The 15,142-nt window shown below is 48.8% G+C and overlaps 2 protein-coding genes across 2 annotated transcripts; both read right to left on the bottom strand.

The window, feature by feature from the left end:
- Positions 1-987: 987 nt before the first annotated feature.
- Positions 988-10,813, bottom strand: LOC137915898 (ATP-dependent RNA helicase TDRD9-like). Its single transcript, XM_068759017.1, has 35 exons — positions 10,686-10,813; positions 9,509-9,591; positions 9,370-9,437; positions 8,854-9,078; positions 8,565-8,687; positions 8,309-8,389; positions 8,064-8,228; positions 7,890-7,993; positions 7,683-7,805; positions 7,456-7,540; positions 7,324-7,381; positions 7,108-7,212; positions 6,920-7,017; positions 6,710-6,841; positions 6,402-6,564; positions 6,218-6,281; positions 6,008-6,071; positions 5,846-5,890; positions 5,417-5,470; positions 4,977-5,093; positions 4,749-4,856; positions 4,563-4,663; positions 4,311-4,481; positions 3,759-3,870; positions 3,453-3,668; positions 3,186-3,275; positions 2,828-3,085; positions 2,554-2,721; positions 2,225-2,295; positions 2,044-2,153; positions 1,815-1,911; positions 1,594-1,732; positions 1,322-1,440; positions 1,176-1,248; positions 988-1,086 (listed from the first exon to the last, which is right to left on the bottom strand). The coding sequence occupies exons 1-35, from the start codon at positions 10,811-10,813 to the stop codon at positions 988-990; spliced, it is 4,017 nt and encodes a 1,338-aa protein (XP_068615118.1).
- A 531-nt stretch (positions 10,814-11,344) lies between these two features.
- Positions 11,345-15,136, bottom strand: LOC137915903 (kinesin-like protein KIF15; the record flags this gene model as incomplete). The annotated part of the gene is made up of 19 exons (XM_068759024.1): positions 11,345-11,419; positions 11,519-11,650; positions 11,768-11,900; positions 11,996-12,033; positions 12,112-12,178; positions 12,273-12,364; positions 12,469-12,633; positions 12,724-12,819; positions 12,899-13,045; positions 13,136-13,258; positions 13,375-13,479; positions 13,559-13,645; positions 13,755-13,833; positions 13,936-14,021; positions 14,112-14,262; positions 14,341-14,506; positions 14,596-14,698; positions 14,803-14,931; positions 15,017-15,136. Coding segments are annotated over 19 exons (2,094 nt in total), but the record flags the coding sequence as incomplete, so codon positions are not given.
- Positions 15,137-15,142: the final 6 nt, after the last annotated feature.

The raw sequence follows: 15,142 nt of genomic DNA, 5'->3' as shown, positions 1-15,142 counted from the left end.
TCCAATCAGAGTCCGGATTCAAATTATGAACGGATGCACTGTGTTCATGAATCCTAAAATATTGATCCGATTAGGATTTGCGTATTCATGCATTACTTTCGATCGGAATAGATTATTTTGACATCCGCAATTTTACGAAATATACTGCTTCAAACGATAGCGCTATTTCGCGCATGTTTCCCGTTTGCGCTGTTACTTTGCATTAACGCCTCCAAATTGAGCTCCAGCAACGAGTTTGTCTCAGATATTGACCAGCTCTGTCTTTCGCTCGCTCTGCTTCAACTTCCGGCAATAACAGAAGCGCGTTTAGCTGACGTCACAGACATGCGCAGTAAGGACTGTTTGTACCGAAGTGTTTTCATTCTGATCGGATTATCAATCGGCATAAGGTGCCCTTCTCGATCGGAATAAAATCTTGATCGGGTCAGACTATTCCAATTTGGTACTGTGTAGATGAAGCATTTTTATTCCGATCAGGCTTTTAATCCCGATTATATGTGTCCATGTAAACGTAGCCAGTGACGGTGAGTCTGTGTCACCACAGAAAAGTCTCTTTGGATGGGAGACCCTGAATGATGCTATAAATATATAATGCTATAAATACAAGCAGGGTTTTGACACATAAGCACCTCTCAACTTGTAGTGGGAGTTTAGTGTGTGTGTGTGTGTGTGTTGTGGTGTCAAATTCACCCCGACCAAGTCAGGCTATTTGAATAAAGACTGTTTGACAAGCCTTATCTGTTGCAAGCAACTATTTTTAATGGCCAACTGCTGAAGCATTGTTACAAAAAAAAAAAGCAGGATAAACTTTCAGGCCACGTCTTAAAACAGAGAACGACTAAATCAGCTGAGAATTTGGCTGTGGTGCTGAGAACTGCAGCTTAATTTGAGCCTAAAAACAAATCTCAAAACATAACTTAAAAGTTACAAACAGCTCACAGTGAAGAACAGAACGAGTTCCACTGTACGTGCGTGTCTTGTGGATTTTTAGCTGTTGAGGAGAGGGATGGGATGCAGCTGGAAGGGGACGCCTCTCGATCCTCGACTTCCAGGCGCCACAATTTCCATCTTCAGAGCAGGATCGACCTGCAGGTTTCAAAACAGCCATGTTGAGAAGTACAGAGCTAGAAAAAGAGAAGGGTGTGGACAGGTGGGACCGCTGCCGTGTGCCATACCTGGTTCCATTCCTTGGGTTTCTCACAGTACACCGGAGTGACGGCTTCCCTGGCGGGTGACCTGGTGAACAGCCTGCATGATGCAACATGAAAACAGATTAAAAAGTGCATTAAAGCTCCAATTTGTGCGGGTGAGCTGCAGTGACCTTGTGAGGCGGTCACAGCAGACGTCCTGCAGGTGGCAGATCCTGTCAAGATCAAGATGCAGCATCCCACGGGCTCCTTCGCACATCAGATGATTCATCGCCACCCGCAAAGCATTTATCTGACAAAGACACGAAACGCTCGGTAACACCAACAAGAGAACTGCGATACTGGGATTACAGATGAGTCTTCTGTAAACTTTATTTCAGGCATTTATACGAGTTGTTGGGGCGGTGATCATCTCTGAAATCAGTCCCAAGGCTTGTCCCGTCACCTCGGTGATGTCCTCAACATCAAATTTGACATCAAAGGCGAGTTCGATGTCATGCTCGGACAGGATGCTGGCCCCCGTGTGGCTGTTCCAGCCCAGGCCACAGAGCGCACCAGTGTGGCATGTCCCCTCTTCGTCAGTGCTGTAAATGTGGGGGAAATGAGTATTAGCGTGTGATTGTGCCGCGCGAGGCGTTCACTGACTGGGCCCTGCTTGTGGCTAACCGCAACTCCATGATGGGGGTGAAGAGCATGAGGATGAGGGCAGGCAATCCTGGGATGTCAGGCATGATGGAGGTTTCTCTCAGCGTAATCCGACTCCCTGTTGGATTTAGACCTTTATGAGAACACGCTACAAGGGGTTTACGCAAATATGCAGCAGAAACGGCTGCCAGGAGCAAACCCTGCAACATTACGCGATGAACGTTCCGAGCGGGCTGGGTGCAGCCGATACCTGAGGAGGAGACGCTCACGTTTCGAGCCACGAGCATCTTCTGATGTTTGTAGTGAGGGTTTTCGTTGACAGCCAAGGAGTTGATGCTCCCCCTCTCCGTAAACACTGACCTGCAGGAGCGCACGTTCATAAGAGGGGCGTGTCTGTGTGCCGAGCTCCGGGTAGTGAGCACGCCGCTTACATGCAGTGGGTGTTGCGGCTCATGCTGTGGAACATCAGCTTGTAAGGGCTGCTTGGCCCACGCAGGCGAACCTGTGGAGGAAGGCAGCAGTCAGACAGTTCACTTGATGCGTTCAGGCATCCATTACCGCTCAGCTCGCCAGACAGCATGGGTGTGCCTCCGAACGGACTGAGCCAATGAAATGGCGCCATCTCATGGTCAAACTGGGAGCAACAGAGAGCGGCGCGGTGACGCACACCCATCCAATCCAAAAACATCTAATTCAATGTACAATTTTAAATGAAATTCCTCCTCAAAAATTATCTAATAATGCTTTAAGCGCATCTTGCCTTGTTCCTGGAGAAGGACTGGCGGCTCGTGGAGAAGTGGGCCAGCAGGTTGTCAATGACCTGCTTCTCTTCGGCCTTGCGATTCTTCCAGGAGCTGCCGGTGGAGCTGGGGACATACGCACCCGTTTCCATGTCCTTGTACAGCGACATCAGCGACTCGTGGTTTTGCTAAAAGAGCATTTAAAAAAAAAAAACTCAGAACCTAAACTGTAATTAATGTGACCAGAGCCACCAGCCCTCTCTGGTCTTTCATGCGCTCATAAAGTCGTTTCACCTTGGAGTCAAAGCTCTCCTCGGCCTCCACAGCGTGTCCTTCTGACAATAAAATGTCAACCACGCTGGTGTTTGTCGTCTCTGTGCTGACGAGCAGCTGCACTCGCATGACGCCATGAAGGATGGAGTACAGCGACACGAGGAGCGAATGGCCTTTCACCAGCTCGATGAAACGCTCTCGAGCTCGACCGCTCCACGGGTTCCCCGTGATGATGGACTGGGCCGACGTTCTCATTCCAGTGACCATGAACTCCTGCGCCTGAGGGCATGTTGCAGAGCGTTTGTTACCGTTCCACAGCGGGTAAAAGAATAATTTGCAATAATCTCCCTCTCTGAGCAACGGTGGAACTCATCGCTACCTGGAAGGGAGGAGACAGGAGATCGGGAGGGAGCTCCCTGAGGCCGCTGCAGGGAACAACTGCTACATTGCCGAAGTCCAGGAAGAACACCTGCAGGACGACACATCACACGCGCCATGTGTGCGACGGTCAAGCGACAACTGCTGACAGCTCTTCGATGGGCAGACATTTGATATAAAACACTACAAACACATGGGACCATGCTAGAATAATAGTAATGACGTCTGTGTTTGGTGAGAGAACGCTTCTGTGTCGACACACGCTCACCTCCACCGTGTTGCCACGCAGGTGCAGGATCCTGGCACGGTAGTACGAGGGCTGGTCGTTAGTTTCTGCGTAAAGGGCCGCACACAGCAGGTTGGGGTAAAGCGACATGCTTAAAGGAGGCAGAGGACATTTGTTCATCTCTGCAGTCAGGTGGTGCTGCGTCTTCAAGCTGCATTCATCCGACCGGAAGCCCCAGAAGTGGCCGACGTCCACGACCTGAGAACAGAGTCAACGATCCATGAGAGATTCAGGCACTGGGATTTTTTTCTCTCATGGAAATTCATTTGTACGTGGAATAAAATCTACTTCGGTGATGTTGATCGCAAACACGGGGTTGGGAGGCAGCTTTTCTGGGTCGATGTCACAGGTCACCACTCCCACCGGACAGACGGACTGGCTCTGGAAGTCCACGTTCACCCTGCACAGCCGAAGGCCCGGGCGCCACCGTTAAATGGATCATTACTTCCACGGGACTCAAGTTGGCCTTTATTTTGCACAGCTTTAATGTTATTAGTCGATATTAAAGCCGTGTAATCAATACCTTTGAGTTAGTGATCGAAACAACTCAAGAGTTCATAGGATGCTTTTTCTTCAGACTGAATGGTTCTGAAATATGTGCTCTAGATCAGGGGTTCCCAAATGTTTAAACCTTTAGCATGTATCTATTCATAATACCTTTGAACACTTCATATGAGATATTACTTTTGTTGGGGGGGTGAAAACACTTTTTCTAGAGGTGCAAGGCATGAAAAAAGGTCGGGGAACGCCTGCTCTAGACAAAGACGGACAGGAACATAAGATGCGTAGCTGAAACGAAAGCAATCTTGATGGGGCGCATGTGTAAAAACAGAGCCGTACCGTGTGTACTTCATGTGGGTTATGGTACTCTTGCCAGCAGCCATTTCTATTTGCTCAGTGGGGTAGACGGACAGCTCCATGGGTACGCTCTGCTGTCCCAGAAGGAGGGCGAGGGACACCTCAGGGAGCACCGCCAAGTCCTGGGAGGTCCTGTAGAACTCCACGTAAGCTCTAAGCAAACAGAGTTATTATGAGCATTTCATCTTGAAATTATTTTTTCCCACGTCTTAATTGTGCGGCAGCCTTCAGCACCTGGAGCTGTCAAAGGAGATGCTTTTGACCTGCCCGCAAAGACGGCACAGAGACTGCAGCTGCTTGTAGTACAGGAAACTGTACGGCGGGAGGTTCCTTAACTGAAGAGAAACACGTGCACCACCGTTAGTTCCCCACACGCGACGCAAAAAACAGTCAACATTAACGTCACAGGAGGAGACGCACCATCACCGTTGTTCTCGGGTTGAAGCCGCTCAGTTCTCTGGAGGCCAAGTCTTCGTCCAATTCCCCCTGGAGGAAGTAGTGGGGGTAGTAGGCGCCAGCGATGGCCACCTGAGACGGAGCAGACGCGAGCCATAGCAAACCTTAGGCGTCTAAACTCAGTAAGTTCACTTCGGGGGCGGCGACTGGACCTGAAGGGTCGCGTATGCAACGCCCCACTTCCATACGAACCTGAAGAATGAACTTCTGCCTGTTTATGCTGCTGTAATCCAGCAGCTCCGTGTCCTTCGACACGTGCATGTTGAACTTGAGCGCGCGCTTCTTCAGGTCTTCATACAGTTCTGCAATCTAGAAAGCAGATTATGTTTGAGCCACGAAACCGCAAAGCATTCGCTCATAAAGAGAGGGGAGCGCACGTTTACCGAATCACCAGGGGGAAAAGCTGACCATTTATCGGCTGAAATGTCATTAGGATTAAAAAGAATCAACTAAAACCCTGTCTGCCATTTAATCATTCTAGTTTTATGGCATTAAGCCCTTGATCTGCACAACAGAGGCGTGTTTCACCATCTGTGTCTACAAACTGTAGGATCAGTCTTCATGTTGTTCACTGCTGCAGCAGGATGAAGATGACGATGATGATGACAGAGAGGCTTGATGAATCGTCGTACCTCCTTGATCCTCTTGATCTGAATGAAGTTCTCTTTCCCCCAATCCAGCTCGTCCTAAAAGAACAAGGCAGCAGAGGCAGAGAACATTTTCACCTGTGCTGAGGTGCCAAAAGAGGTGCTGCAATGAGTCATAATGCCCCCCCCCCCCCCCCCCCCAACGCTTCCTGTTTGACCATTCATGAAGGTTAAGAAAATATCAGTCTCTCTTTCCTCTGTCGTTTGCTCATCAGTAAACCCACTGCGCTGTCTGACAGGCAGTCATAAACAAATGTTCACAGTATAACAATTAGCTATAAAATAAATCAGTTATGTACAATCGTACGATCATCTCTATAAAGCAGCGGATAAACCTGCAAAAAAACAACGACAACAAGTCAGCGTAGTTTTTATTCTCGTTGTCTGTGAGGTGGCGTTTCTTGGTTTGTTCACCTTTGGGTGTCTCAGTTGTCCTTTCCTTTTGGCTGACTGCCAGGCCTGAGAGTAAATGACAGTAGGGGGAAACAGAGATATTTAACAGCAGCCGAGGTGTAAAAACATCCTTCCAGCACATAATTATAATACGAGCCGCTGACGTAGCCTCAAACACGTTACCTTGAAGGCATTGACAAACGCAATGGAATCACTCGGGATGCCGCGGCTGAAGGCCAGCTTGCTCCTGTGGTGGAAGAATTACTGCTCAAATCACAAAGTAAACGCAAACGGCACAGAGAACCGGCGCCGTTTGGGACATATTCTGTGGGACATTAAAAAATGAACTGCCAGCCTGCCTGTGAGTCAGTGCAGCGGCTGACCGTGACTCACCGGTGACCGGCAAGCTGCTGCATAGACGAGACGGCAAAGAAACTCTTCAGAGACTGGGAGGCAGCTGTTAATAAGAGCCGTCGTTAGTTTGAGCAAAATAACTTCACCTGCGTACAAACGCCCCCCCCCCCCCGCCCCCAGATTCGATGACCAACAGTTACGCGTCCACGGCTGACAGACTGACCTATGATGAGACACTCGTTCAGGCAGCCGAAAACGTGGCCCAGGACGACCAGCTTGCCCAGGTACAGGTCCACGGGCAAGTGGGCCAGCACCCGGCCCAGGAAGGTGAGCTCGCCGTCCTCGTTCTGGCGCCCTTTGTCGTCCTTCACAGACAGCGCACCAATCTGCAGATTTAACGTGGAGAATTTTTAACCCTTTCACCAGTTGTAATCATTTTCCTTCCCCACACTACAAGCCGTCTGATCCCGTCCTACTCTACTGGACATACCGTCTCTCTTAGAAGACACTCGCGAACCTGCATTTACTTACCTCTTTGAGTTGAAGCACTGTCCCCACTATGTCACTGAGCTTGGGCGGTGAAAGGGCAGTGGACAGGACGGACCGGGGATCTCCCATGTCCAGCAACTTCACCTTCAACATGATGGCGGACAAAGGAGCGATCTGGGGATGACGGCAAAAAGCGCCATCGAGTAAGGTTCAATATGTAGGAAAACGGCGCTCCGATGTAGATTCTTTTACCAGCATCTCCGGGATCATGTGATCTGGGATGTCATCTTTCCAGAACGCTTTGGTAATGAGGCGGTAACAGTAGCCCTTAGAGACGCGACCTGACCTGCCTGACGGGAGAGGAGACAAGTGTAAAAGCACGGCGGTGAAACGACACGCTGCAGAGGTCAGGTTGTGTGCGCGCCGACGACGTAACGGACCTCGGCGCTGGTTGCAGTTGGTTTTTGCCGCCCAGGTGAGACGCAGAGACTGGTAATTGGTGTCTTGGTCACAGACCAAGTGACGGGCCAGGCAGAAGTCGATCACTGCGACGGCAAAAACAGAAACGACTCGGAAATATTATTACCAGATACACAATAAGCTCACGTGCAAAACGCCACTGAGGAACATGCCCCCCCACCCACCCACCCACCCACCGTATTTGACATCTGGAACAGTCACGGAACTCTCGGCGATGTTGGTGGAAAGGATGATCTGTGAAGACGGAGACGTCAGTGCAGCCGGTTGTAAAGCGGGCACGAGACCGGTGACGGGTCAAAGTATTTCACCTTCCTGTATCCTGGGACGGGGAGCAGAAACACGCCGCGCTGCTCCTCAGACGTAACCGTGGAGTGGAGAGGAAAGACCTGCAACCTGAAGGACGGGACTGAGCACTCATCGCAGCGAGAGAACGACAAGGACTTCAGATTAGGATTACCGATACACAAAAACCGACTCCTCTCTGGAAGCGAAGACAACATGAATGAGCTACAGGACAGGAAACACGGACGCGTACCTTTTGTGAACCAGCTTGGACAAGGCCTCCTGCATGTAGGTTATCTCATACAGCCCGGGAAGGAAAACCAACACGCTCCCCCGCTCCGTTGGGGTCATGCCACCGCCTTTATCTCCTTTGCTACTCAAAGACAAACACACACACACACGATTAGAATCGCTTCAGGCGTCTGCCACAGCAAGAGTGCGAATACGCCGGCGGCCTCGCCTGGCGTCTCTGCCCTCCACCTCTTCGAAGCTCTGGATGAGACTGATGGCCAGATTGTACATCTCCGCTGAAATGCGAGGGTCGTCAGCGTGAGGAAACTCAACCTGTGTGGAAAAACACACACGTCAACGTCAGGCAGGCGGCAGCCTCAGCAAACGTTTGCCATTTTCTCACCAAGCGTGGAACGAGTTTGTGGAAGTCATCCAGGTAGAAGTCCTCGATGGCATAGGGAGCCCCCTCCACTTCAAATACGTACGCCGGACTCATCTTGCCGTGAACTAGAGTGCCGAAGTACTCTGCGAACTCTCTGCAGTTAATGGTGGCCGACATGAGGATGATCTGAAGCAAAGAATTAAAAAAGAGTTCCATCGGATTCAGCGAGAGGACGAGCAGGGGGTTGTTCTCGCTCCGAGGATCACCTTGACATAAGGAGAGTTGGAATGAAGAAGTTTCCTCAGAATGAGCAGCAGGAAGTCCATATCCTCGGTGCGGTCGTGAACCTTTGTGCAAAGGCGTGGACAGAAGGTCATTGAAAAGTCAAAGTGAATCAGAGTCGATGCGTATTTGTAACTTGGTGAATGAATTAAATGCGTATTTTACGAGATTATTTTTTATTTTTTATTTTTTTATCCAGAGAGGTATCCGGATCGCTCTCAATAATTCACACTCACGCACCTCGTCTACGAAGATATGAGAGAACTCTGTGAGAGACTTGTCCTGAACCAGCTTCTGCAGCAGCACTCCCGTGGTCATGTAGATCAGCCGGGTGTGCTCACTGGCCACCTTCTCCAGTCCAACCTGGGAAGGAAATGTGCAAAAAATAAAAGTTGCATTTAGAATTTCAAAAACAGAAACACTCGAGCTTTTATTCTGGCACTGAAATCGACATTAAAGCCTCGTCGAGGAGGACTTGAGATTTATTGCACATCTATAAATCAGACTCTTGTCTAAACGTAGCTCTGACCTGATATCCCACTAGACTACCCAGAGTACACTTCCGCTGCGTGGCAATCCATCGGGCAATGCTGGTTGCCCCGATCCGGCGTGGTTGGGTAACAGCGATGTTGCACGCGCCATCTTTTTTCTCTATGTAGTGGTCCAGGATGTACTGCGGCAGCTGGGTGGTCTTCCCACTGCCGGTGGCGCCGCGTATGATCACGACAGAGTTGTTTTCTATGAGAGAAATCAGCTGGAAGGACACACACGCACACGCACACGCACACACGCACACACACACACACACACACACACATACGCAGTTAAAAACACATTCAATCATTTGTACCACGTCACTGAAATGAATGATGATCCAACAGTAAAAAAAAAGGCTTAAGTGCACCGACGTCCTCGGGTCTCTGGTGCACTCACCGTTAGCCTGGTAATGCTAATTATAGCAAAACTCACATGGTCAAAAGAAAAGGTACTTAGGGCACTGAAAGGCCAGGGCGTGTGTGTGTGTGTGTGTGTGTGTGTGTTGTACCTGCTGCCTGTTTTTCTTAATGGGCAAGCTGGGGTACTCGTAGCTGGCAAGGGGGGGAGCAGCAGCACCTGAACAGGCACAGAAAGGGTTAAACCAGAAAGGCACGGCGGCAAAAGCCAACGCAGCGGTTCATGCTCACCCCGCCCAGGTTCTGGGTTTTGGACCTGCCCGTTATCCGAGGTCACATTTTCCAGGCCGTCCTCGCCGACGACATCCGGCGGGCTGAAAACAGAGAAGAAAAAAAAAAAAAAGAGTCCAGTTCTGTTTACCGCTGACCTGCAACAACACAAACACCGATTCCAAGTCGACACGCAACACACGACTCGTTGTGCGACCCTTTCCTTTCTCTCCAATGCACACATTTCATACACGCCGCTGACCTTACGGCAAGGCTGCGCTCGGCGCAGGAGAGAGAGAGAGAGACAGAGACAGGGACAGGGACAGACAGAGACAGAGACAGGGGGACGGCTGATCTACGGAGGTGAAAACAAACGTTCTTTATTGACTGATTTGCGACTTCTCATCAAAGCGTCGGCACGGCGACACTCGTGAGTTAAATACCGTTTGATCCACCGTGTTAGAGCTGATCACCTTTGATCCACTGATGCAGGAATCAGCTGATTGATTAGGCTTTACGGAGCCTTTGATGAAACTTATTGATGCCGACCTCGTTTGTGCTTTTGTGTTTGACACAGATTTTCTCTTCTGGTTTCGGCATCGTGATAATAAACGCTTCTCTCCCTCAGGTTCTCCGGACCCCTGCTCAGGTGGACGAAATGGTCCCGCGGCGGCCAGGGGGAAGCAACGCGGGCCTCCCAGGCGTGAATCCGACGCCGCTTTGATCCGGGATATATTCATGTATATTCGTCTCTCATGTACAAGAAAACGGATGCAAATGAACACCGACCAGACTGCTGCCAGCGGAAAGCAATAAAAGTGCATTTTAAATACACCCTGGATGAGTCACCAGGTCATCATCAATCATGCGCTCAAACTTACACCTACAGACAATTTGCCTTTTGGAGGGGGGGGAGGAAACTGTAGAACCTGCGAATAGATTATACGCATTTAAGAATAAATTATAAAGTAGAGATTATGCGCAAAACCCCAAGGTCTCAGATGTTTCACATTTGGAGTTAATTTACATAAATTTAATGTTAGAGAAGTATCTTGTAATTCATAAACCTTTAAATTGTCTCCCAACACCGAATTAAGCAGCAGTTAAAGCTGGAGCACGTTTTAATGCAGCTTAAACGAAGATGCTAGGCGAGAAGCTAGCTAGCTGTGAGCTAACACGTGCGTTAGCCTCGTCTCACCCGGCTTCTTTCCGCAATGGCTCGTTGACTTTTCTTTCGACCACTTCGTCTGTGATTTTAATTGTGGCGAACGACGGTCCAGAAGTGAAATGAGCCGCAATTTGCTCCGCGGTGAAGAGTTTCTTCATCTTGCAGGTGCTTTACAGGCGCTTGATTGAAGCGCGTCGTCGGCGAAGACCGCGTTGGACATCGCCCCCTAGCGGCGAGGCGAAGCGGCGCAACCTGCAGGCGTAATGAAGATAACGCAACACATTCCCTTCTCGATTTTTTAATTCTTTTTAATAAGCATTTTAGAATTACATAAAAATAACAATGAACTGCAAAACATAACACTCACTTTCCCGAAAGATAACAAAGCGACCACATTTATTACCATAAAACACTCACATCAATGCAAAGAAACCAGAAAAGAACACTTCACAGAGCAGCTATTATAATTCTATAACGTAAATTTCATGTTTCTTTTGATGTTGGTATAAAAAAGTATAAAAAATGTACTTAAATTTTCACAGTTAAAGATAAGAAAAAAAGAGTGACTAAAGATTTTGAACCATAAAAAAATACTTACAGTAATTTTAAAACCAATCATTTTCATTATAAAAAACAAAACGAAACTGGTGATACACACAATTACAAGATCTCCATTCAAACAAACAGATTTACATCATTTCCATTGGCGGACATCTATTGGGGTCTTGAAGAAAGAGCATTTCTGATCTCAGCTTCTCGTTTTCCTTCAAGACAAATTAATGCCACAAGTTGATGGACACGGTGTAAAAAGTACTCGCATGGTCAAGCCGCAAACATTGGTTGATAAGAAAGATTCAAGTTACCTCCTGAAGTTTGGTGTTTTCCTTTTTCAGTTTCACCAGATATTCAATTCTTTGTTTGTGGTTCTTATGCCCAACAAGTTTCCCATTCTCCTCAGAAAGCTGAACGTTCTGCTTACGGAGAACCTCGTTCTCCTATGAAACACAAAGCAGAACAGACAGAAGCTTAAAAGTCACGACAACCTCTGCTATCCGATGAGAATTTGGTATTTAGAACATTTCCTAATGTCGTGGGAGGAGGAAATGACTGACCTGGAGCAGCTTCTCCTCCTCCTGGATCCTGTGTCTCAGCTCCCTCACGTCCAGACAGCGGTCCCTCAGCTCGGCGGTCAGCTCCTGGACGCAGGTTTGAGACTGGGCCAGCATCGCCTCCTGTGCCTGCAGCCTAATCCGCAAATATCAAGCATGAGGCAAAGGTGCAGAATGACGCGCACGTGGAAACCGGTGAATCATTTTTAAGCAAATCACACGTGCTTTTACCTTTTTAGAGTATTGGACAGCTTCTTTATTGCCGTGTTCTGTTAATAAATTAGAGGAACAAACTCGAGTGTTACTCAGTCAAGAAAGTAAAATAAAATCAGCAGACAAATACGAACCTTCTCTGCTCTCTCCTCCTGTAGTTCTTTATGCATGGACTGATTGATGGCATCGTTCAACCCCTCACTAAAAGGACAGGATAACATTATTTATTTCACACTTACTGATCGATGAGTGGATATATTTGACTGCTGAATAAATGCATGAATATATAGTCAACCTATTATTCCCATTCTGGTTCTGCTTGGTGTAAAACTGGTCCAGTAAAGCCTGGATCTCCATGCGAACCATCTCTTTCTCGGTCAGCTGAGTCTGAGAACAGGGGAAACACACCAACAATGGACTCCAAACGTCTGTCTGGCAGCTCGTCTCCCCCCCCCGGGTAGAGGAACCATGCTGAGTGGAATATTTCACACCTTCAGCCTGTGGATCTCCTCGTTCTTGGCAGCCCTCTCTGCGTTCAGTTCGGCTAAAAGAATCTCCATGGTCATCATGGAGGTGCGGCGATTCTCCAGCTCCTCCTCCTGACTCATCAACACCTGGGTCAGGTCCCTGCTGAAGCTTCCTGGTGTGAACGGGCTCTTGAGTAAAAGAGTATGGCGAAGCGTCAGAAAAGCTACACGTGCTTCCTTTATTTGAGAATGAACAAACAGATCACAAACGAGTCTCACTCGAGGCAATGACTTCGGCGTGACCGTCTGCTCCACGCAGGGCTTCAGACTCCCACTTCTGACAGTTCTCTCTGCGGTTTCTTGTTGTTGTTTCACCTGGTGCAAAAAGAGATATTTGCATTTAGTAATTACAACGAGATGCCACTTCTTTTACTCTTGGGGGCGACGGCTCCACCTTCTGTTGTAGATTCTGGATCGTGACGTCTTTCTGGGCCGCTCGCTCTCGGGACGCTTGGAGGAGGCTGCTCTGTTCATCCAAGACTTTAGTGAGTCTCTCCACTTCCTCCGTGCTGTAAGTCACCACCTCCTGCAACACCTCAACCTGAGAACAGGCACAAACATCGTCGATATCGTAGCTTTATTAAGTGGCCTACATTCCAATAGCAAAACTCACAACACCCGAATTACTTACTTCTGTAGCGTTGGATGCTACACATCGGTCTAAAGTTTCTTTCAGTTCTAGGACTTGTGTCTGCATCTTAGAGTTTTGCTTCCTGACATCCTCCCTTTCGAGGCAGGTGGAATCGTACTTGGCCTGGATGAGCAAGGAAATAATAGACACACAATTACTGAGTAAGAAGTTCAGTGCAGAAATAAGTGGAAAAGTTGTTCGGGACAATGATGAATGATGATGAAGAAGGAGAAACGTACTGTGATGTCTTTCATGTCTGCAGACAGGTGGGCGACCGTCTGGTCCCTCTGGCTCAACTCGCAGCGAAGGTCCCTGATTTGGTTAATAAGATCTAAAACCACGTCCTGTCAAAACACCAGGAGGGGGGGGTCAACGGGACAGCAGGTGCGGTGACAAAACAAAAAAGTGTTTGCGCAGGCTCACTTTGTCGTGCTCAATCTTCTGCTCCAAACTCTTCAGCTTTTCATTTCCAGAGAAGAGGTTTTGCTCAAGGTCTACAATTTTGGATGCCTTTAAAAAAAAAAAAAAGAAACGTCAGCATGGTTAGCAACCGAGATGCCACCGCGGCTCAGGTAAATGTTTTTTTTTTTCATACATGCGTATTATATTCAGGACTGACCTGCTGCTGATTTAGCAGCGTCACGTCGGAGACCTGTTTCCTCAGCTGTGTGCTCTGCTGCAAAGCGTCAATCAGTTCTCTGAGAGCAAACACAAAAGGTCACACAGTTAGACATATTTGGATACAAATTTAAAACTGCTGCAACCCCCCCCCCCCCCCCCCCAAGTCTGTCTGAACTCACTTTGACGTGCTCTCTTTGTTCTCTCTTAACTGACATGTCAGGGAGGTCGTGTGCTCCTGCTCGGTCTGCAGGGAATTATTCGATTCCTGCGAAAGGGGCGAAAAATGACACAAGAAGAGATCATATACGGACAGGAAATCACAAAAAGAACAATCCCTGGGCTCGGGTTCACCGACCATGAGCTGCGTTTTCACTTCATCGATCTCCTGCCGCCTGTCCTGCAGGTGCCGTCTCGCCTGGTCAGCTTCAAACTTGGTCTCAGCTTGCAGCTGGTCAAACGAGTCCTGCAGCATCCGGTGCTGCTCCAGGAGCTGCTCCCACTCCAGCCTGGGGGGGGTGAAGAAGTGTCAATCCAGGGTGCAAAGGGAGCGGGCGAAGAAGAGTCCGCAAGGGAGCATTGCTTACTGGACTTTGTCAAGACGGAGCTGCGTGCCGATCAGACTGTTGGAGAGCTCGCCCATCTCTCTCTGCTGCTCGCTCTTCCTCTCCGTCAGCTCGTTCTTTACCGCGGCCAGCTCCTTATCGGACGACTTCAGCACCAGGCGGAGATCGCTGATCTCACTCCTCATCACTAGATAGGTGGGGGGGGGGCAAAGAAGAGATCACCTTGGTATTCTCGTCCCGCTTGATTGCAACATGGGGAAAGCGTCGGAATCTCACCCTCAGCCGCCCGTTGTTCAGACTGAAGGTTTCGCTGCAGCTCACTCACAGTTCCTCTCAGGCTGAGCTGATCCCTGTTCTTGGCTCGCTCAGTCGACAGCAACTGGATCGAGTGCAAAGAACAAGAACATATTAGTATTCTAACTTTTATATTTTTCTGAATATCCACTAAGAATACTGTAAATCCATGAGGTGAGGAGATTCTACCTCGCCCTTATGCTCAGACTCCTGCGACAGCAGAGTGATCTGCTCCTCCAGTTTTGCAATTTGCTGCAACAGTTTGTTGTTCTTTAGTTCCTCCTCATTCAGCAGCGTCTGGACACGGCTGAAGTTTTCCTGATAGGAAATAATTAGTGGCTGTTTTTTGTGTGTGTGTGTGTGTGTGTGCATATATTCAAAAGGACCATCAACATTTCTGCACCTGAACTTGACACAGCTCCTCGGTCAAAGCCATCTCCTTCATGTCCGCAGGAGGCTGCTCTTCCCAAATGTCGTCGACACCAAAATGTGCCCCCTTCAGGTGCTCCGGGCTCGAGAGAGGCACGAG

Source organism: Brachionichthys hirsutus, unplaced genomic scaffold (genome assembly GCF_040956055.1).
Source record: "Brachionichthys hirsutus isolate HB-005 unplaced genomic scaffold, CSIRO-AGI_Bhir_v1 contig_566, whole genome shotgun sequence".
NCBI lineage: Eukaryota > Metazoa > Chordata > Actinopteri > Lophiiformes > Brachionichthyidae > Brachionichthys > Brachionichthys hirsutus.
This window is presented reverse-complemented; position numbering and strand designations above follow the sequence as displayed.